The 20,852-nt window shown below is 37.2% G+C and overlaps 2 protein-coding genes and 1 pseudogene across 3 annotated transcripts; all 3 read right to left on the bottom strand.

Moving 5' to 3' along the window:
* Positions 1-1,545: 1,545 nt before the first annotated feature.
* On the bottom strand, positions 1,546-2,508 carry LOC137951407 (putative germin-like protein 2-1; annotated as a pseudogene).
* A 1,438-nt stretch (positions 2,509-3,946) lies between these two features.
* Positions 3,947-4,692, bottom strand: LOC137952355 (germin-like protein 8-2). Its single transcript, XM_068799496.1, has 2 exons — positions 4,578-4,692; positions 3,947-4,482 (listed from the first exon to the last, which is right to left on the bottom strand). Exons 1-2 carry the CDS (start codon positions 4,687-4,689, stop codon positions 3,947-3,949), a joined length of 648 nt encoding a protein of 215 aa, XP_068655597.1. The 5' UTR covers positions 4,690-4,692.
* Positions 4,693-6,117: 1,425 nt separating this feature from the next.
* On the bottom strand, positions 6,118-20,276 carry LOC137952354 (DExH-box ATP-dependent RNA helicase DExH6-like). Of its 2 annotated transcripts, none has more exons than XM_068799493.1 (15): positions 20,059-20,276; positions 19,497-19,740; positions 18,274-18,364; positions 17,793-18,108; positions 17,563-17,637; positions 17,414-17,458; positions 15,949-16,039; positions 15,808-15,866; positions 15,499-15,660; positions 13,651-13,703; positions 12,191-12,224; positions 11,973-12,062; positions 10,865-11,869; positions 9,619-10,695; positions 6,118-6,921 (listed from the first exon to the last, which is right to left on the bottom strand). In XM_068799493.1, the coding sequence occupies exons 1-15, from the start codon at positions 20,194-20,196 to the stop codon at positions 6,514-6,516; spliced, it is 3,888 nt and encodes a 1,295-aa protein (XP_068655594.1). In that variant the 5' UTR covers positions 20,197-20,276; the 3' UTR covers positions 6,118-6,513. The 2 variants fall into 2 exon arrangements, with proteins under 2 accessions (XP_068655594.1, XP_068655595.1); XM_068799494.1 differs by having other exon boundaries at positions 19,497-19,735; positions 20,059-20,149.
* Positions 20,277-20,852: the final 576 nt, after the last annotated feature.

Raw genomic sequence — 20,852 nt, forward strand, 5'->3', positions numbered from 1 at the left:
ACCTCGGGTTATTTTACGTTTGTTAGAGGGAAACTAGTTACATGGAGAAGTAAGAAGCAAAAGGTTGTAGCATTATCAAGTGATGAAGTTGAGTTTCGTGGGATGGTTAAGGGTCTTTGTGAGCTTCTCTGGCTTCGGAGACTATTAACCGATATTGGTTTCGACCCAAGCCATGAGATGAATTTATTCTATGATAGCAAGGCGGCTATTGCTATTTCGCATAATCAGTTCAGCATGATCAGACTAAACACGTGGAAGTAGATTGACACTTCATTAAGCAAAACCTTGAGGCCAAGATAATTCAATTTCCGTTTGTTAAATCTGAAGACCAGTTGGCAGACATACAAAAGTGGTATGCGGCAAGAACTTCTACAACTCACTTGGCAAATTAGGCATCAAAGATCTATATGCACCAACTTGAGGGGGACTGTCACCAAGAGTTGTATGCCGATAAATTAGAGGACGTCCAAGAGTAATCAAAGGATTTTGATTTATCCTCCAAGAGATTTCAGGATGAAATCCTGGGATTTATGTATTCTTTTTTTTCTATAAATTATGTAAATCAGTACAGTGTATGAAGATTGAAAATACATATGATTTTTTGACAACAATGACCCTATATTCAGCTTCCATAGTTGATCGAGAAACCATAGGTTGGTTTTTGGCTGCCCAGGAAATTAGGTTGTTTCTTAAGAAAATAGCATAGTCATTGGTTGATCTCCTTGTTAGAACACAACCACCCCAATCTGCATCTGAGAAGGCAAGAATGTCGAAAGATGAAGGTATCAAGAAGACTATACCATAGTCAAGGGTTCCTTTGATATATATAAGAAAAGTGAAAATCAATGGTAATGAGTGACATGTTATTTCCTGTAAGGATAGTATCATCAGCATAATGAAAAATATATAATCGGTTAGAAGAAGAGTGGTAATAAAACAAGGAGGGATCTGCTTCACTTGTTTGAAACCTAAAATTAAGTAAACAAATCACTAAACCTGGTCTGCCAAGCACGAGGTGGTTTTTTAAGACCTTAGATTACTTTTTTGAGCCTAGAGAAATGGTTTGGAAACTTTTGATATTCAAAACATATCTGTAGCCAAGCTGTATAATATGTAGCAAAAATATATACAATGAATTTGGAAGGTCAAATGAACTCCACCTTCATCATCTGCATAGCCTTAGAGGCACAATTTCAACTTGTACGTACTGATATTCATTTTTATTTGTAGTGCTTGTTTGTAGCTACGTTGTCCCAAAAATTCCTTGATTCATGCCTCTTGGTCACACTTCTGACTATTGCTTTTGCAGCTATAGGTTTATTATGTTAAATACTTACCCAAAATTCTTAATTTAGAAACTTAGGAAATGAAACATTCATGGGCGCACACGATAAAGGATCCAGATCACACAATAACGTTGTTTCTTGGTGCTTGATAAATATGTTAAATGCTCACTAATTGTAGAAATCCTTCTTCCATGACGACTCTTTCTACTGTTACAAATTACTAACGACGAGTTCTCAAATCATTTTGATGGTCGTCCGCCTAGAATTTGGATTGGATGTAACTGACCACTTTCTTGTCCACTTGGAAGGCTTTGGCCAAAACATCTTCAGCTATTGATGGATTCGAACCAAACACGGTATTAGCAATGGTGATGACTCCTGGATTCTGGCTGCTGAGAGCAGCTATGGCAACTGCTTTAGTGAGGCCTGCATTATACTGGAAGTGGATGAGTCCAACCGGGAAGACAAAAGACGTCACCCTTTTGGAGATGCTTGGTGATGAGGCGATTTTCAGGGTTGGAAGTGACAAAACCGACATAGAGAGTGCCTTCCAGGACTGTTAAAATCTCTGTGGCTCGTGGGTGAGTATGGGGGGGATTCTGGCCGTAGGGAGCATAGTCTATCCTGACCATGGAGATGCCTAGCGTGTTTAGTCCTGCAACCTGTGCAACATTGACAGGGGCGACGGTGGATCCCACTGCATTTGATATGTTGCGAGGTATGTGAAGTCCAGAGAAGGAGAAATCATCAGCTGTGGCAAGCTTCGGGTCCTTGCAGACTAACCCATTTACCAACGCTGCCAGCAAAACAAATGATCAATTGATTAGAATCAAAGAAATGAGAGGAGCATTACCTGAAATAGTTTATGCAAAAATGAAACTAAATGCTTGAAAAATAAAGATTTTTTTTGTGGTTTGGCCTTGAAAACCTCATCCACGGACAGAAAGAGAGAGGGAGAGATTTTATTGAATCAAAGATGAATTCTAATATCAAGAACATGTCTATTTATAGGATAAGAAGAGAATTTTTTATTCTAATTCAAATTTCCTTGATTTATACAATCAATTATTTTGCTAAGTTAAAACATAAATCAACCATGAATTTGAAAATTACCATCTGTCTTGGTGGCGACACAGAAGTCCTGGAGAGGACTGGGCTCAGACGCAAAACATAGAGAGGAAGCTGAGAGGAGAAGCAAAAGCACAAGGGTGGAGGCAGCCATCTTCGATTTCTCAAACTACAAGGAGATGAAACAATTAATGGAATATCTTTGGTGAAAAAGAAGCAAGTTATGCATGGATATTTATACAGAAGAGTGGGAAGAAAGTCAAGAGAAGTGCAGAGCAACTCTTGAAATGGTCATGCCAAGTGATTTGCTTTTTATATTCAATACGCCTGCAAGTAGTAGACGGCTTCTACTCAAGCAAAAGCGTCTTAGATTTTTCAAATACATACCGCGTGAAGACGCAAAAGTAGAGGACAGAAGAGAACAACAGAAGCAAAGTGATATATATCCAGCTCAGTTCTTCAAATAAGTATACTGTTTGCAGACAAAAGATTAGACGGCAGACAAGAAAATATTACTTCTCTTTGCTGCATCCTTCTGAGCAGGAGTATAAGCTGGGGACTCAGCTGGCCATGATTGTCTCTTCCTAAACTCATTACTGACCACCGGTTGGAATGAGTAGAGAGAGGAGCAGCGGCAGATAATCTCAGAGGGTGGTTCTTTATTTACCATCATGCCATCACTACGTGGCCTATGGGTCTTATCCTCGGTTTGTGGGCTTGAGCCCATCTTCTACCTCTCTTATGTGTAAGTCTTCCTTACTCATATGGGTTTAGGCTCATCTTTCACACACTTAGACTTATGTACCTTCTTTGGTCATGTAGGATTGGGCCCATCTTCCAACACCCACATAAGAATTATCTACCTTTACATGGTCTTAGGGCTCATAACAATAGCTTAGGCTTGACTGCTCTCAATTCATAACAATAGTCGAGGCTTGATAGTCTTGCCTTGCCAAGGCTTGACAAATGATGCAAATGTTACTTGCTTGAAATTTAGCCCAAATATATAAGACTCTTGTAGAGGTAGATATTACAATTCAAGTACAAATAATAAGACCAATCCTATGTGTCTACTTAGGTGACAATAGCTCAAATAGTACTTGATGTAATATCTAGGGTTTTTAAGTTGCAAGGCATACTTAAATGCATATATTAGTAACTTAAACGTTTGTTTTTATCAAAATTATTTCAATATGGATCTTGAAAGCAACAATTTGACATTATTATTTTTAATTTTCCTTGCAGCTGCTCGATCCCATTTCTTGACATCATAAGTTTGTATCATACTTTCATCAATCACTCATTCTTGTTGACGTAAGGCCATTTTCAGTCAGCAACAACCTAACGAGTCAAGATTTCCATTTTCCTAATTCTTTGCAGTAAATCATAGAACTCGAGCTTCTGAATACCAACTCCATTGAAAGAATTCATGGCTATTTGACAGTTCAATTTGAAGATCTTGTAGAGATATATAATGGCCGAGTCAGACACTTGAATGATGAACAATCAGAAACTTCTTTTATTACCATATTAGCAGAAAAAGAACCATGAATGGAACACTTTGTTCTATACTAGTAAATTTATCTTCCCATTTAGAACTTGGACTGAATAAGATCAACAATTCTCTTCTCCACCTGGAAAGCTCTAGCCAGAATATCAGCTGAAATCTTCGGGTTTGACCCAAAAACAGCATCAGCGATGGTAATCACCCCAGGGTTCTGGCTGCTCAAAGCTGCAATGGCGACTGCGTTAGTGTTCCCCACATTGAACTGGAAGTGGACGAGGCCGACAGGGAAGACGAACACATCACCCTTCTGAAGCACCTTGCTTATGAGGCGATTCTCAGTATTAGAGGTGACAAAACCGATGAACAGCGAGCCCTCCAGGACGGTTAAAATCTCAGTAGCTCGTGGGTGCGTGTGGGGAGGGTTCTGGCCGTATGGTGCGTAGTCGACCCTCACCATGGAGATGCCTAGAGTGTTGAGACCAGGAATCTGGTTCACATTCACTGCTGTCACTGTGGAACCAACAGCGTTTGTCGGGGCTCTCACTTTGTCGAGCCCAGTAAAGAAGAAATCATCAGACATGGCCAGCTTGGGGTCCTTGCAGACAAACCCATTTACTCCAACTGCCAAAACAAACGACTCAGTTAGCTCTTAAAACTCACTGCAAGTGTTTGTAAAGAGCATAAGAGGTAAGAGTAGAGAAGTGTTCAGGAAATACCTGTGCCATTGAGGTCTGCAACACAGATATCTTGAAGTGGACTTGGATCGGATGCAAATGTGAGAGATGAAGCTAAGCAGAGGAGGACAGCAACAAGGATATTTCTGGCCATTTTCAGTCTCTCCGTGCAGAGAAGAAAATGAAGATGAAGTTGTGATTAAAGGAAGAAGAGAGAGATGGCATTTTATAGATGGAAACGAGGGATGACTAATTCATAGGTTTGATCTGGTTTGGATTGAAAGGGTCGTATTTGCATGCATTCTACTGGGTCATCTCCTTTCTTTTTAAGTTAAGTTTAGTCTGCTTGCACAAACAACTAATGCTCTGGTTCAGATTTCTGTGAAGAACAACCTTTCCGACAGCAGAAACTCAATTTGAGTGCTATAAAGGAATCAAATTAGATCTGAAACGGCTTCTTAACTAGTATTGGTTCTAAGCAGAAACTTTGACAAACTCAAGTTTCTGGAAAAGGCGTACATAAATAAATTTTTTGATAATTTTGGTACTTGCGGGAAGTCTTCTTATTGCATCAAATCTAAGGACCATTTCCAGATGTATTGCTTATACGTTAGAAAGATAAGCATGAATAGTTAGGCCACTTGTTAAATTGTTTGGTTAATGAAATTCAGATTTCAATGATTCATGTAATCCATTACTTGATTTAATAATCAATTCAATCAAAAGATTTTCTCTTAGTTTTGGATAATCGATGCAAATCAAACTCTAGATTGATTTGTCATCAATTTTTAATTAAATAAAAATTTTAAAAATAAATTTTTGTTTCTCAATCAATGATAACATATTGATCGATCAATCATTTACCAGTCATCAATCAATCAACGGTCTGATTTTTGTCAATAGACAAATAATGGTTAGTTTAAGTTAGGGAAGCTATAAATACCCCCACCGAACCATCAATAAAGAAGGGCACGAACATTTATTGGCAAATCTTTAAACCACAAATCTTTATCTTACAATTTCTCATAAAAAATGCTTTAGAGAGAAAGAAAGAAAGTCTTATCTTTAAAATACCTTTTATGTTTTTCAGTCATCTTTGTATACATCTTAATACAAGCTCTTTGATCATTCCACAACGTGCTACAAAGGAGGAGGTGGCTTGAATCTCTCAAGGAGAAGCATCTCTCCAAGTAAGAGTAATTTTTCCCTTTCTTTTATGAAATTGTGAAAATGTTCATCTAGAACTTGTTAATCTAAATAGAAATGCCTAGAGCTAAAATCTAGTAACAATTTCTTGTGGAGATTTGTTTGTCTAAAAATCATGTATTGAGTTACACATAGCCAAAAAGAGCTTTGTACTCCTCCCTGTGCCTGAGTGGCCTTTTCATTGCTTCGTTCAGTTTCTCCGGCGGAGGGGGGGAGGCGAGCTCTCTCCTTCCGGTGGCTCAAGGCTTGAAGATTCGAGTGCATGAGGCAGGGATGAGAAGGCCTAAGTGCCTAGGAAGTACCTGCAGAAGAAAAATCCAACATGGCGGTCGTCGGACAACCTTTTTGCCAGGTGAATGGCTAAACTCTGCTACTCTGTTAAGGGACGACTCAGATGGAGCCCAAAATTGCGAAAACTTCAAGAGAGTTTTAGATTATGGAAAGCATGATTCAGCAATTCGGCACATCTTGATTTTTCTTTCGTGATTCTTCTTTCTATTACAACAAGAATGGACACTACATGTTAACAACAGATATTCTCTATTGAAGAACATACATGACCAGCTGAACTGGGAATTAATATTGATACATTTCCAGCCTGTTCGATGCTGCCACCCCCGCCTCTTTGCAGATTCAAACATTTCATGCCAAGTACGCCTTGGGGTAAGAGTAATGCGCAGTCCTGACCCCAGCACAACTGTCTCAGAAGTTGGGGGATTCAGCACAGAATGCTCAGTTCCAGCACATACTTCAGCAGAAATCCAACCTGTAATTAGTTTTCCCTGGCTCCAATTCCACGTCTTCGTTTAAAAGAACCACCACTTGTGAGCAAGGGACCCCCTGAACCTTGAGGCAGAACCCCTGGGGCCTTGTTTCTCCTCACTGGAGATTTTGAGTGGCCTGCAGACTCAGTGTTCCGGGACTTCCGAAAATGGGAATGATAATGACTGCTTTTGTCATCTGCCATAAGTGATCTAAGAAACCCACTTACATTGTCCTGTCGCTGAAATTTCCCTCTGGGTGACTTGCCTATTCCTGCAGCGTTGACCTTGGACGTTATCGACTCAACAGATTCCAGTGCTGATGAAATTCCAGAAACCCCATCAAAAGAAAGAAGACAGATAATTGCATAAATGGAGGCACCTAAAACAGATGGTAGATCTTTCCGTGGGTGTTTCACCTGAAACATGGATTTCAATGCGTTAGTATGTGACAAAGTGACACTTAACCAGCACAGTGTAAACATGGATTGTTATTACAGTAAAATATTGATGGAGAGATTGACAATGAAGAAACATAAAGATAAAGAAAGAACTAAGAAGAAATGTTCTCAGACCCCCTGGCCATTCACATAAAGCCAGTTCAACAACTGGACATAACATCAGCTGACATCATTTTCTAATTTTATTTATTAAAATTAAACAAATTAAGAATAGTTAAGGTAGGGGGCAAGCCAATCCTCTCTGTACAAGCAAAGCCGGGAAGAAGGGGAGCTCCACCTCTTCAAGTTATTGTCTAGCCACCACTATGCAGAGCTCTGCACAACTGCAGAAATGGCGAAGGCCCCTTGCCTGCCTGCAAAGAAAATATAAAGCAAGGCAGACACAATCCCCCGTCCCTCCGTTGGGCCCATCAATTCTGTGAGGAGGAAGGCCCAACAAGTTGTCATGTTTGGTGGTAGTTAGAATCACATGACTCAGTGAGTCAACCAAGTTTCCCCATTCCCCCAGTTTTTCAGACGCACAGACCCAGAAAAGACACTGGGTCCAATTAAACCCGATTCAACTGGACAGTCCAGTCCCAGTCTGACAGCAGTCCTTAGTGAGATTCTCGAGAAATGTGGCAGTAGAAGATTAGTAAAATATTCTTCAATAATAAATAATAAAGAGTTTCTTAAATAATTAAAAATTCTTGTCCCCATCAGTTTTTTAATCTAGAAACATGGATAATCCAAACAGTTCTACCTAATTAACATATGGCGAAGAAACAGAACACAATCAAGCAGTCTTCCTAGTCAGAAACTTGAAATTTCTATACAGCTACTTGGGAACAGCCCAAGCAACCTAGAACTCAAGCAGATCTAAAAGTAGAAACAAAACACACCTTGAATGGCTACATTGTTCCACAATAAGTCTCATGAACTGGATGCTCTTTGAAATTGTTTAAATTGTTCAGACAGATTATTGTTAGTACACGTCACAGTTAAGAAATCATATCAAAAGGCACAGAACATCTTAATGGAAACAAATTGATTGAATAAGACAATAGAAAACTAAGCACGTGCACATGCAGTAACCATGACAGAGTTTATAGTAGATGTTTAGGTTATGGAATCACTGGCCTTCCCTGATTTGTATAACCAAGTGATTCGCTAGTAACTTCCTAATCCATATTATTTCTGCCAATTCATGACGGAAGCCACTGTTTGATCACACAGGCTACATGTTCACAACCATGTACGCACATGTTCATTAAAGCTGTATCAAGCAATATTACAAAATTGACAGTCACTATCATTATCAACAACAGCTAGTAACAGCCTTATTAGGACTACCAACATAAACTTCACCTCCCCATTCTGCTCAGTAATTTTAATTCAACTATGTAAGTCGTTTTTTTAGAAAAGCAGAAAAGATTGTTTCATTAAGGAAGGGAAATTACCAAGGGCCTCAAACTACAAGCAGTAAGAGCAAAAAGCATCACAAAAAAGCAAAAACACAAAGAGGAGGCCAAATAATAACGGTTAAAAGCAAAACAGCTCAATCCTGCCAAATATTGAGCCTTTTAAGTGTTACGGCCTTCTTAGCAAGCTCATCAGCAGCATATCACTTAGGTCATGTAATTATCAGCCTTGCTCTATTTCCCAAGTCCTACTATTATCACAAACCCCCTTCTACACTCACATAATTAAGATACCATCGATCACACCAGATCATATCAGATGGTTCTTATTATTTCCCATCTATGTGGTGCCACTTCGAATTTGTTTTAAAACTTAAAAATTCCAATAATTTAAGCATCATTAAATGCAACAAGAATCTGAAAATAAACAAGACATATGCAAGGAATCGTCACTATGTTCTCTCATTGATATGATATTGAACACCACACCTACTAATTTTTTTCTAATCTGAATGCACAGCAGGTATATGAGCCAACTTTTATCATGTCAATTGGACTATACAGGGTTTGCCCTTGGATTAAAATTGGGCTAACATTGCTCTGTGCAGCCCTGTGACCAAGTGAACTCATCTTGAACCATGGACACCCATCCACACACACTCCTCCTTTGGGTTTTCTTAAGCTAACTTTCAATGGTTCTTCAAAAGGGAATCCTGGGAGTGGGGATGTTGGTGAGGCAGTTAGAAATCATAAAGGTAGATTTCTTTTATCTTACCAAGGCCCCACTGCCATCATGGACTCTACTGAAGCAGAAGGGTGGCTTGCAAGTTGCCAGATTTTTTTTTTTCGAAAGGATGGTCTCTTACTATATTTTGATAACTTTTCTCATCCTCTGATCATGAAGAAGATTCAGCAATGATTATTGCATGGGGGGAAGGTTTGGGCGATCCCCAATAGCAATATGATTGCCATTTCCTTCATATTATAAATCTTGTTGCTTCTAATCAGGTTTCTTGGGAGCATGTTCCAAGATCGGCTAACTACTCAGCTGATTCTCTCCCTAAAGAAAGGACTGACCATCAACATCATGTTGTAAATTTAGTTTCTTGATTTCTTTGTATAGTATTCCACTTTCCCTCCTGTATCTTGTTTTTCCTTCTGAATAAATTTTACAATTTTCAAATAAAAAAATTTATATCATATCAAGATGTCAAGTCAGCAGGTGGGGACAGATAAAAATTAGACTCTGACTTACTTTGAACAGAATGGCAGCTGACAACCTCTCCCTCAAGCAGTAAAGCTGAGCCACATCAAGTGCTGTAGCCCGGAATTTAAGCCATCGATCAGCCACAACAGCAACAGTATTATCAGCAGAAGACATAATCCGTTCTTGTTGCTCAGAGGCTGAAGCTCCTTCCTCGACTTCGTCATCCTCCTCACTTTCAGAATCTTCGTCGTCATCACTCTCATCTCCATCATCATCTGCGGGGGCCACCACCATCTCTGTTGCGAGTAACAGTAATGGATATGGTCCCACCACTGTACAGTTCTTTATATACATCCCTCCATCCCCACGTGTAATCTCATCATATACAATCAGTGGGCGTGAACTAAAGTTAGCAAAAGACAGCTTGAAATTAGAAGAATGAGGATGCAATCGAACCTTGGCACCACTTGCCGTTTCCACAACTGCCCTTCTGTTGTTTTTAAATGGTGGAAGTAGTCTTCCAACCATTGGATACAAACCAGCAACTAAAACAGAATGAAGGATGCCTGGATCATGAGCATTCAAGCTGCAACCAGTCGGATCTTCAGGGATAAACCCATTTCGGAGGAGTTCATTCAGAAGCTGTTTTCGCATACCCAACAACATATTCATGGTGGTTTTAGAGACAAAATATCGTGAACAAAATTGAGCCTCTAGGCCCTTATCTTTTGCACGTCTCCAACACTCATATGCAGCTATAACAATTAGCTGGTCACTGTTGCCCCCATATAATGAAGCTAATTCAGATTTGGCTGCAGCTGCTCTCTTCTTCTCATCAGGAGCCATGGGAAGAAGAAAGGGATCCCGATAATCTGAGGCACAAGCTAGAGTTAGTGCAGGATCCAGGCAGTTCATCAAAATAGCAAAAAGTAGCATTTTGCTGATCAATGGATGGACAGGGAGAGAGCCAAGTTTCTCGCCAAGTTCCGTGAGTTGTTGATCTTGTGTTAATGCACCAATGTCTTGAAGAACAATGATTCCATTTCTAATTGTTTCAAGTACTGGGGGATCCAAAGTCTTCTGGATGTAGTCAACTATTTTGCAGTCAGGGTCAAGTAGTTTCACCTGTAAAGCACAAAAGAAACAAAAAGCACAGACATTGAACTTAAAACCCAAATTAAAACTTGCCAGAAGCAAAGTTTCAGTAACTTAATAGCGAGTTCAATACCAAATTGATGCAAAGTTCACACTTTAACAAGTTTATTCTCAAAAAGCAACTGAGGGAAATTCTTGCCTGCAAGCAGAGTTCCTCGATTGGCATCCTCTTGATTTCAGGAATTTGGAAATCTGGTAGAGAAGCTGCACGAGTTCTTGAAAAAAGATGGTAACAAATCCCCGGCTGACACCGTCCAGCCCGTCCCTCCCTTTGCCTTGCGCTAGCTTTTGAAACCCAGGATGAATGGAGTGTGGACACATTGTTATAAGGATCATAACTTTTCTCTTTCATTCTTCCACTGTCTATAACATAAATAACGTCATCAATGGTAACTGCTGTCTCAGCAATATTAGTTGAAAGTATGATTTTTCGAACCCCAGGTCCAGGGCGTCTAAAAACCTTTTTCTGCTCCACAGATGGAATCATAGAATGAAGGGAGATTATAAGAAACTTAGAAGAATCCTTAAAAAATGGTGAACAAAGTAATCTCTCACGGGTTTGGTTTATATCATCCCAACCTGGAAGAAAAACAAGGATAGCTCCTTCACTGGAGTCAAGACATATTTTCCTTAAGAGTCTCTCAATAAGCATAGTATCTATGTGCTCTGGATTCACGCTCGATAAATATTTCTCGAGCAATTGTTGTTTTTCCTCAGACTCTGAGTTACTACTCTCCATATGTTTTTTCAGAACCTCAACAACTCCATCTTGGTTTGCAATCTGTGCATAATCAAGTGCAGTACTCCCATCTTTGGCACGTAAATAGCAATCTACACCATATGACAGCAGTATGCAAACATCACCAACTCGACCTTTTCTAGAGAAAGCCATCAAAGGTGAAGCACCAGTTATAGAATGTTGGTAGTTTAATATTTTTGAGGTGGCCTTGGTGGAAACTAGTTCAAGCAAGGGGTCAAACTCATCACCGGACCATGCCAGTTCAATGGAGTCATCCAATGCAGTCCCGTAATCTTCATTCAACTCAGTGTCTTCCATGGGCCCAGAGAAATCCTTGTGGTTGAGATGGTTGCCTTCTGCTGAACTTAGTATAGCAAGAACATCTTCTAAGTGAAATATTTTAACCTAAAAGAAGAATAAGAAGATGCTTCAGGGGAAAAAAAGTCCACAGTAACTGGGCAAAAAGGACAGTAACAGAAAGATACTAATTTGAGGGGGAAAATATTACTGGATAAGTGAAACCAGGAACACGAATGATTGGACAGCCACCAAAATATTGGGAGAAACGCTCCGCATCGAGCGTAGCGCTCATGAGTATCTGTTGATGGGAAAATAAAGTTGCTTCTATATACAAAAAAAAAAACTAACTTCCAACTACCTTATGCATCAGTCAATAAAGCTACAACAGATTAATTAAAAAATCAACAGAGAAGTACAGAATCTAACCAGTCGCAGATGAGGACATGAAGGTAGCAGGTCTCTGCAGAAAGGTCAAACACAATAAAAAAATATTACATGAGGTACATAGAAAAAAGAATGATATACATGATTAATCAATAAAATAAGCAGAGAAGCAAGCATTCATCAGCAAAATCATGTAAGGGACATAATAACCATATCCATTCTAAATAGATAAATAAAATAAATAACATGCATGCATATTTTATGATATTAATTGTAAGGAGTATGCAACAGTGCTCAGAAGATTCCCACATAATACATGAATCATGTACCGCAGCAAACCCAAACTAGGTCATCAACTAAAAAGTAACAAAGGTATGCCTAAATCACATCAATATTTAAGCTCATAGACATTTTGATTAAAAAACTTCTCAAACCATAAAAGCTTCTTCTAAAGCATACGACTTTCAGGATGTATACGATGATGACTAGACAGATGGATCTTAGATGATTCGTATGATGAAGTACCACATGAATGAACATAGGAATTCCAAATTTGCCGAATCACTCATGTTAGGATCTTTGTTTTTTTTTTAAAAAAAAAGGGGATTTAATTCAAGGCAAACCAAGAACAAAGAACAACTAAGAAGGAAGCACTCCCCTAACAACAAGTGATTGGAGGGAGGCTCCTAGGCAATCAACTAAAGCATTAGCAGCCCTGGGAACATGGATCCAAGGACAATCAAAACAAGAACCAATGTCTACAATCTCATGAACAACTCTCCAATGAGTTCAACAGGGGGATTCTGAAATTGCGAAGGCTTGGTCTGATCAAGCTGCTGCTGAATATTAGAAATAAGCAATATCGCTTACTCCAGATCACAGAGTGGTTCAAATAAGAACACTTTTTTTTTAATACTGATGGATTTTCAATGGTCCCAAGAGGTCTGACTTATATTCGACAATGTTATACCATCTCATTTCTGCCAAATTAAATACAAACCAAAGAACATCAAAATAACACGTCCTTAAAAATTCTTTTCGTTTTTTTGAATAGCGAGAGATTTTATTAAGAAGGAAAAGGGGCCAGGCAGGCACAACAAACCAAATAGATGTGTGTCAGAGCCAATATGAAAGAGAAATTAAAAAGGACTGAACTATAGAAGGTTCTAGCCACAACAAAGAGAAGAGATGTGTCTCAGAGCCATTACAAAAGACAAACTAAAAAGAATGATTGAACTACAGACGGTTGGGGTTCACCAATGAACATCAAAATTTCAAATGCATTAGGGGCTTGCATTACACAGTTACAGCTAGTCCTCGAAGTCAAACGATAAAGTTATACATAATTTTTCTTAGTTAAAATACCTAATGCAGATTATAAAAGCTATGCAGGATGCAGTAATAACTCATAGTTTTGATCTACATGATTAATACGCAAATATTAAGAGTAGTGAGCATACTTTTCTTACTTTAAAAAAAAAAAAAAACCCACTTTTGGATACCTGAGAATAGTGAGCATAAAATCTGCAAAACGGTCTCGCTCATGAATTTCATCCTAATGAACAAAGACAAATATGACAAACAGAGATTAACAAATATTCGGAGCCAACAACAGTAAGGAAGCATGCATGTCATATGATTAAGGATGCATGGACAAGCAATTCTAGGCCACCAATTCACTCATGGTATTATACATGGATTGGCATTAGATGAAAGGCTTGTCAGAGTGGTTCCGTCCACTTTTGTAGGCGGTAGCTTTCCGCACCTAACAGGTCGGCCTTTTCGGTTGTATTGGCTAGGCACTTGACATGGTATCAGAGCTGGACATGCCACGTCCCGCGTTCGAATCCCGTGGGAGGCGGTCAAGAATAGGTGGGGTGGGTGTCAAAGTGGTTTTGTCCACTCTTTTAGGCAGTAGCTTTCCGCACCTAACATATCGGTCTTTTGGGTGTATTGGCTAGCCGCTGTTAAGGCTTAGAGACAGACCTTTAACGTGTTACTGTCTAAAACTCATGATAGCATGTATTTAATCAGGAAAACAAAATTGTCCTATTCATTAACACCATGAATGATATCCTCCACCTGGACTATCTAGGTTGGATACAAATATCATGTACTCATATATGCAGGTGTTAGTACCTTGCCGATATGCTCAATGATAGAGTTGATTGATCTTCCACAGTAAGACATTTTTCATGTAATGAAACTTGTTCATGATACTGGTTCACAAGTAATCTCCAGGCAGACAAATTTTTGCAATGCATGTAGAAAAGTTATTCAAATAATGCACAGAAAATGGACCTGTATCACATTCAAAATCAACCAGAACAATGACCTATCTCAACCTTTATGATAGATTCACTCCTTAAAAAAAGAGAACTGAACCACAATTCCCTTTATGACAGATCTAGTAGCCATTACAATCTTACTTAAAGCAATCTATTATGTTGAACCTCTTGTGGGATCATTGATGTGCTTCAACTGTTAGTAGATAAAGCCATGAAAACTTATTTGAACATAAAAACTGTATGCTACTTACATTTTCTAACATTTTGAGGACTAGATGTACGCAATTGAGTAATCTCCAACTAAGTGTTAAAACATTTAACTGGAAAAATAACATTTAACTGAAACAAGAGAGATTAGATGCAATTACACACCCCTATAAATTACAATTCATAATAGGTCCTAACTTGGGCAAGCAAAACTCCAGAGCCAAAATATGGTCCACAAGTATTTCATCAAAAAGTTTATTTCTATTAAACAGGCCCTCTAGTAATTCTAATATAGAGTATGCATAAAATTTGTTATTAATGGAAGTAAATTTAAAAATGTCATACTAACAAACTATTGGAGGCTTATGACAGAACAAGAGTGCAGGGAAGAGTTACAGAATTCAAGATCTAAAGGTACAAAGATAAGTGTTGGGCAACCTAGCTTCAAGCGGAATAAATTATTGTATAAAATAGAGGATAGCATACTCACTTAACATTTTGATTTCCCCTACCATTCAAAAACACATCTTAACCTCTTCTCTGTAAAGCTATTTTACCCCCACATTTCTCACTATCAACAGCACCTCTAAATTTCAAACTTCCTTTTTCTATTATGTTTTAAGTGCACCAAGATTTAATTTGAGGGAAACAAAAAGTGCTAATGATATAAATAAACAATCATAAGTATAAAAATAATAACAATGATGATAATAATAGTAATATATAATAAATTCATTAACAAATACAAAACATAGAGCAACAACTGTATCATCGGATTAAAGAAATACCTCGTCACATGTCTGAAAGGCCACATAACTGATGTTTAAAGTTCATATATTCAAGTAAACTAATTACCACAATGATGTGTGTTATTCCAAAATTGATATCCTTCAATGACTTATTTTCAGCTTTTGACTTGGAAATACCTCCACCTATGTCAATCAGCATTCTCAAAAGAACACCATTTGTACAAAACATTATAGACGACTGCTTCCCACCTTTAGATTCCAATCGTATCTGAACAAGTTCAACCCAATTTGCAAAGACCATTAATATAATATAAATATTCATTAATGACAATTTTATTTCAGAAAAAAAATCTAAATCCATGCACTGGAAAGAAGCCAAATTTGTAAAAGAAAAGATTTTTTAACAAGAACATACTTTGTAACCAACACTGTCTCCAACACTCTCTCCCCTTTCATATGAGATTCTCTCAGCAACTGCTCATAAAATATCAAAATACATAAGCAATGTAGGAAGAAATTAACCAATGATTTGAAGCGGATTACTGTAAGAAATAACCTGATATTGCTGATATTCTTCGGGGCTGGGTACAAACAATCTTACACACTTCACCTTTACTCCAAAGGTGATCTAGAAGAAATTGGGGGACCTGGATTGGAACAACAAAAAAATTTAGACAAAAAGACAACAGTGCTGCTAAACAAGATGTATGAAACAGGTGGATGTGCATGTACAGTATGTATGAGCGAAAACACAAGAATAGAAGAAAGAAAGCACAGGACAACTTGGTCAAAACACAACCAAACCACTTGTACCTCAAATATCTATGCCACAATGACTGTAAATCATTTTTTTTTAAGATGTATTAATAAAACGAGAGAAATGACTGTCAATCATAAGTAGACCCCTTACTTTCAATGGCCTTGCATTTCTGGGTTTCTCTTTGAATTTACAATAAAATACTTTCATATAAATAGTAGGAATAAAAAGAAAGAGTTACTCAAGCACCATAGCTTAAGAAAATTTTCTAAAACACTGACACATAAATTTTGTTGCTTTCGGTGCTTACAATTGTTCAATTTACTCGTTTCCTTCTCATTATAGAAGAGTCTAATAGTTCCATTATAGTATGTGTGCTTGTTCTGGTTAAGTTCTCACATACAGAACTTCCCTTGCAGACAACCTTTATTTCACTATATGATTTGAGGTAACAGTTAAGTATGATACTATCCCAGAAAAGCTGATTGGGAAAGAGGTAGAACAAACATGAGCTTCAAACTTATAAAGGTAAGGAAGATAAAAAGAAATTAACTGGCATTTTAAATTGACCGCAGGACTTGAAGTGATTTAAGGTAACACCTATCTATCATAATATTCCAAAATAAAAAAAATAAAAAAGGAGAGAGAAAGAGATGGGAGGCGTGAAGAAGTATGTCATTTTGGAAAGTTGTTCAAACAACAAACACTTACTATTGGCATGTGAAAAATAAATAAAAATTTGAAAAAAGACATCAAGCTAAAACTTATAAACTGATCCTAATGGCGGAGAGAGAAAAAATTGAATGGCATTTTAAATTGACCACAGGATTTGAGGTCTGCCAAAAGTACAGAAGGTATGTGCAATAGAAAAGTGCATAAGGTATAGTAGAAATCAATTAGCATGCACTATTGTGCTTCAAATCCATAACTGCCAACATCCACATGACCCTAAAAGGACGCTTCTGTTGCATTTGTAAAGAAAAATATGCACACATTTCTCAAATGAAGTCCAATATCTTCTAAAATTCACAAACTGGATTTATAACACATCAAATTTGAAAGTTATACATGTTGGAGGTAGGCATCCTCAACCTTAAGAGAAAACTTTGCTATATTTCTTTTAAATACTCTTGAGCACTAAAAACCAGAAAGACTTCACAGCATACAAGTAACATGTGATGACATAAATTTTGCCGGTATAACAGAAAATTTCAAAAGCGTATAACTTATTTTTATCACATTATAAAAAAATAGAACTAGCTACCTGTGTAGTTTTCCCGCATCCAGTCTCACCAGATACTAAAAGAACCTGCCATGAAACAACAAAATGGGAATTCCAAATACAAAGAATAAAGGAGGGAAGAAAGAACTCAAGTTGACCACAAGTAACATGTATATTGTTGACAAACATACCTGGTTAGATTCTGCAGCAGATGTGATAACATCCTTGAAGGATGTTATGGGGAGTTTAGATTTTTCTTGGGCAATCTGCACACACAAACCAATACTTCAGTAAATCTCTGCATAATGAAAAAAAAGCTTAACAAAGCATAAGATTTTGGGGCTAAGGCACACTATAAGTACAAGAGATACAAACAAAGAAACAAGTCCAAAATTGACATTAAACAGGGTAAGAAGAATACCTGTCTTAATTGTGGATCCTTACTCAGTCTTGAGGTAAGTGATTCCACTTTTTTTGCAATTTCCTCCTTTGTCATAGAAGGTTTAGAGAAGCAATTATCATTCTTAGTACATATTTTACCAATTTTCTTACTAAGATTAGTACGAGTTTGCTCACTAAGTTCCCCATCACCAGGAGGATAACGAGTAAATAAATCACGTAAAACTTCCATTGATGCTTCAGAAAATGCTAAACAACTGATATCCTCCTTCTCTTTCCTCCGTGGATCCAGCTTCTTTTTATTTTTATTAACAGAAACACACCTATTGTTTCCATGCCTGCCGATAAGCCAAGATTAAAAAATTTATAAACATAAATATAAGTACCTGGAACAAAAAAGACATATAAAAGCAGTAGACAGTATAAATTATTTTAATGGCAGAAAAATAAATAACTTTAGAGCACCTTAGATGAGATATCGGTGTAACCAAATTTACACTCACCCTGAGCTTTTTGACACCATGCCCATCTTTTTGCATACCTCATGCACCACAGCTCGCTCAGGATTAGTTAATGTGGATTCAAAAGTGAGCACTGCAAGCCAATGTAAAAATTAAGTTACATTGATGTAGCAGTAATCAGTAACTATAACAAAAATGACTTATCTTTCTAAAAACTATTATTAGAGAATTTACTCTTCACAAAGATTGGAGCATCTTAGATTAATTCTCGTCCAGGACATAACAATCAAATAATAACAAATGATCTACTCCAAATTTGATGCAGAAAATATGAAAGAAATTCAATGGATTCTTCCAAGATCATAATAATGGTGATTATACCGGTAATAAGCGAGGATCCATATTCATATATGTCTTCAGTGAACTTTAGGAGCCAGGAACTTCACTCTTTTAGCCAATCCAAGTTGCATATTAATTATGAACAAGAATCTTCTAAACGTTTCATGCACTCTGACATCACTACTGATACCCTATAAAGTCAATATACATCCCTTGAACATAGAAATAAAGTTGCAGAAATTTGAAGTATTGCTAAAGATGTTATCCATCTGGTGTGTTTCCATGGTTTTAAAGCTTTTAACTTAATAACCAAAAAGTCCACAGGTCCATAAATCTTGTTCTAAAGAAACTTTTACAGCTTGCCTCCTGAAAATTAAATAACCTCCATATGAGAAAGTAATTTAGTTTTAATTATTAACTTACCATGAAGAGAAATTTTCGAAAAGAAAAAACTTAACTTTGAATGAAGAATAACCACAGTGAAGCATTCAAAGGCATTGAACACTTAATTAACCTAGGTTAGCAATAATCTCAAGAAGAAATCCAAGTAGCCAAAAGTCGGACAGATTTTTAAATATTTATCACTTCCCCACAAACCACCTCTATAAAATACTTAAAACAGCGAAATGAAAATCCTAAATATGATGAAAGAGAAAAGCAGCATTACAATAAAACAATATAGAACGATATTACAGACAAAAATTGAAACAAGAACACAGAAACCAACAGAGGAGACAACGTCTACTTCTATACCAACCTACAAGGAACATTAGTAGAACGTGAGAAAAGAGAGATAAAGAGAGAGAAGAAGAAGGAGAAGATGAAGAAGAAAAGGAATGACATAATGCAGGTACATATTTAACATTAAAAGCCTGATGAACTATGTTGAAAGCGAAAGAATAAGATAAAAGAGAAGAGTGTCCAACCTTCAGCATCACTTGCACGGAACTCTTCCAGGCGTTTATAGATTTGAATACGTACAGTTTCAGAGGCACTTGGACTTTTTTCTTGGAGACCCGTTCCCTTCTTCTGTCGCCTCCCCATTTTTTGCTTCTTTGCTGAAAGGGAGACGTCGAGCTTCGAGATTTTGATTCTCGTTCGTTCCTTTTTAAGTATCAGTTTTATTGCATTACACGATAACAGACCTGGAATGGTTGTCGCCGCCCTATACTAAGCAAACATATACGAGTTTAAGCCTTCAGATCAATTACTCAACATGCCAAGTTCGCTCAAACAAAATTCTGAACCCCTCGCCTAAGGATAAGGGCGGCGCAGGTTTGGGGAGCATTTTGCAAATGCCGAACCCGCTACGCTCCACTTCAGGCCAAAAACAGAGAAAATAAAAAAATATATATATATAACTAAAAATGGCATCCATAGAGAGATATCGATGAATTACAAATTTCAAATAACAGAAAAAAACTTAAAATAATTAAAATAAAATTTAAAGATTCCTAACAGTAATATATACTGTATAGAATCTCTAACCTTAGTTTTCGGCGTTTGTTCTTCAATATTTTTCACCAATCCAAACTTCAAGACTGGCATATAGTGAGCATAAGAAACGATAAGCCCGTGAATGAAGGCAACGGCAGTGTTGTTGATAAACGAAGACGATGCCAACATGTACTGAACTGAAGTAGGAACTGCAGAAGACGCCCTTGATTGAGATCACGCTAGTGGAAGCTGAGGGAGGGATTGCTGGATTAGACGATTCGAGAAATAGGAGAAGAAAGAAGCGGGAGATGAAACGGAACAAAATCGATATATAGGGTTTTGTTCATTTGATTCTATTGTTACTGTTATACCCTTAAACATTTGAAGAATTCATTTCAATCTGCATTATTTGAGCCGTCTTTTAGGTAAATAAATTGCTCATCCGAATATTTGGAAGATTTTGATTTCTTTTGATTTTACGTTTTTATCCTTCCTTATTTATAAGCTTACTCAGACGTTACATTATTTTGATATTACGCATTTATCCTTCATTAATTTATAATTTTTCTAAAAAAACCTTGTAATATATGTTAAAACATTACTTAATCATGTACATTAAATAACATAATAATATAAGAAAATATTTTTTAAAATCATTTTGTTATGGAACAAATCGAGTTATTTGATATAATGTCATAGGGCCATTTTACTTGCTTAATTATGAAGGATACAGAAGAAAACTTTTTACCTGTCTATGAATTCAGAACAGCTTACCCTATTTATAAACAAAAAGGATATGGATAATTTATTTTTTCATACTTAATTATTCGGGTTCTATATTAAAC

Source organism: Aristolochia californica, unplaced genomic scaffold (genome assembly GCF_029961685.1).
Source record: "Aristolochia californica isolate CCGP_79_NKW_82.1479 unplaced genomic scaffold, dmAriCali1.0.hap1 SCAF_15, whole genome shotgun sequence".
In the NCBI taxonomy this organism is placed as follows: domain Eukaryota; kingdom Viridiplantae; phylum Streptophyta; class Magnoliopsida; order Piperales; family Aristolochiaceae; genus Aristolochia; species Aristolochia californica.

Coding starts and splice junctions, on each gene's coding strand:
- LOC137952355 (XM_068799496.1), bottom strand. CDS start 4,689: ATGGCCAGAAATATCCTTGTTGCTGTCCTCCTCTGCTTAGCTTCATCT. Junction 4,483..4,577: donor TGCAGACCTCAATGGCACAG/GTATTTCCTGAA, acceptor TTGTTTTGGCAG/TTGGAGTAAATGGGTTTGTC.
- LOC137952354 (XM_068799493.1), bottom strand. CDS start 20,196: ATGTTGGCATCGTCTTCGTTTATCAACAACACTGCCGTTGCCTTCATT. Junction 18,365..19,496: donor CCGTGCAAGTGATGCTGAAG/GTTGGACACTCT, acceptor ATTGGCTTGCAG/TGCTCACTTTTGAATCCACA. Junction 12,063..12,190: donor CATGTCCTCATCTGCGACTG/GTTAGATTCTGT, acceptor TCCCATCAACAG/ATACTCATGAGCGCTACGCT.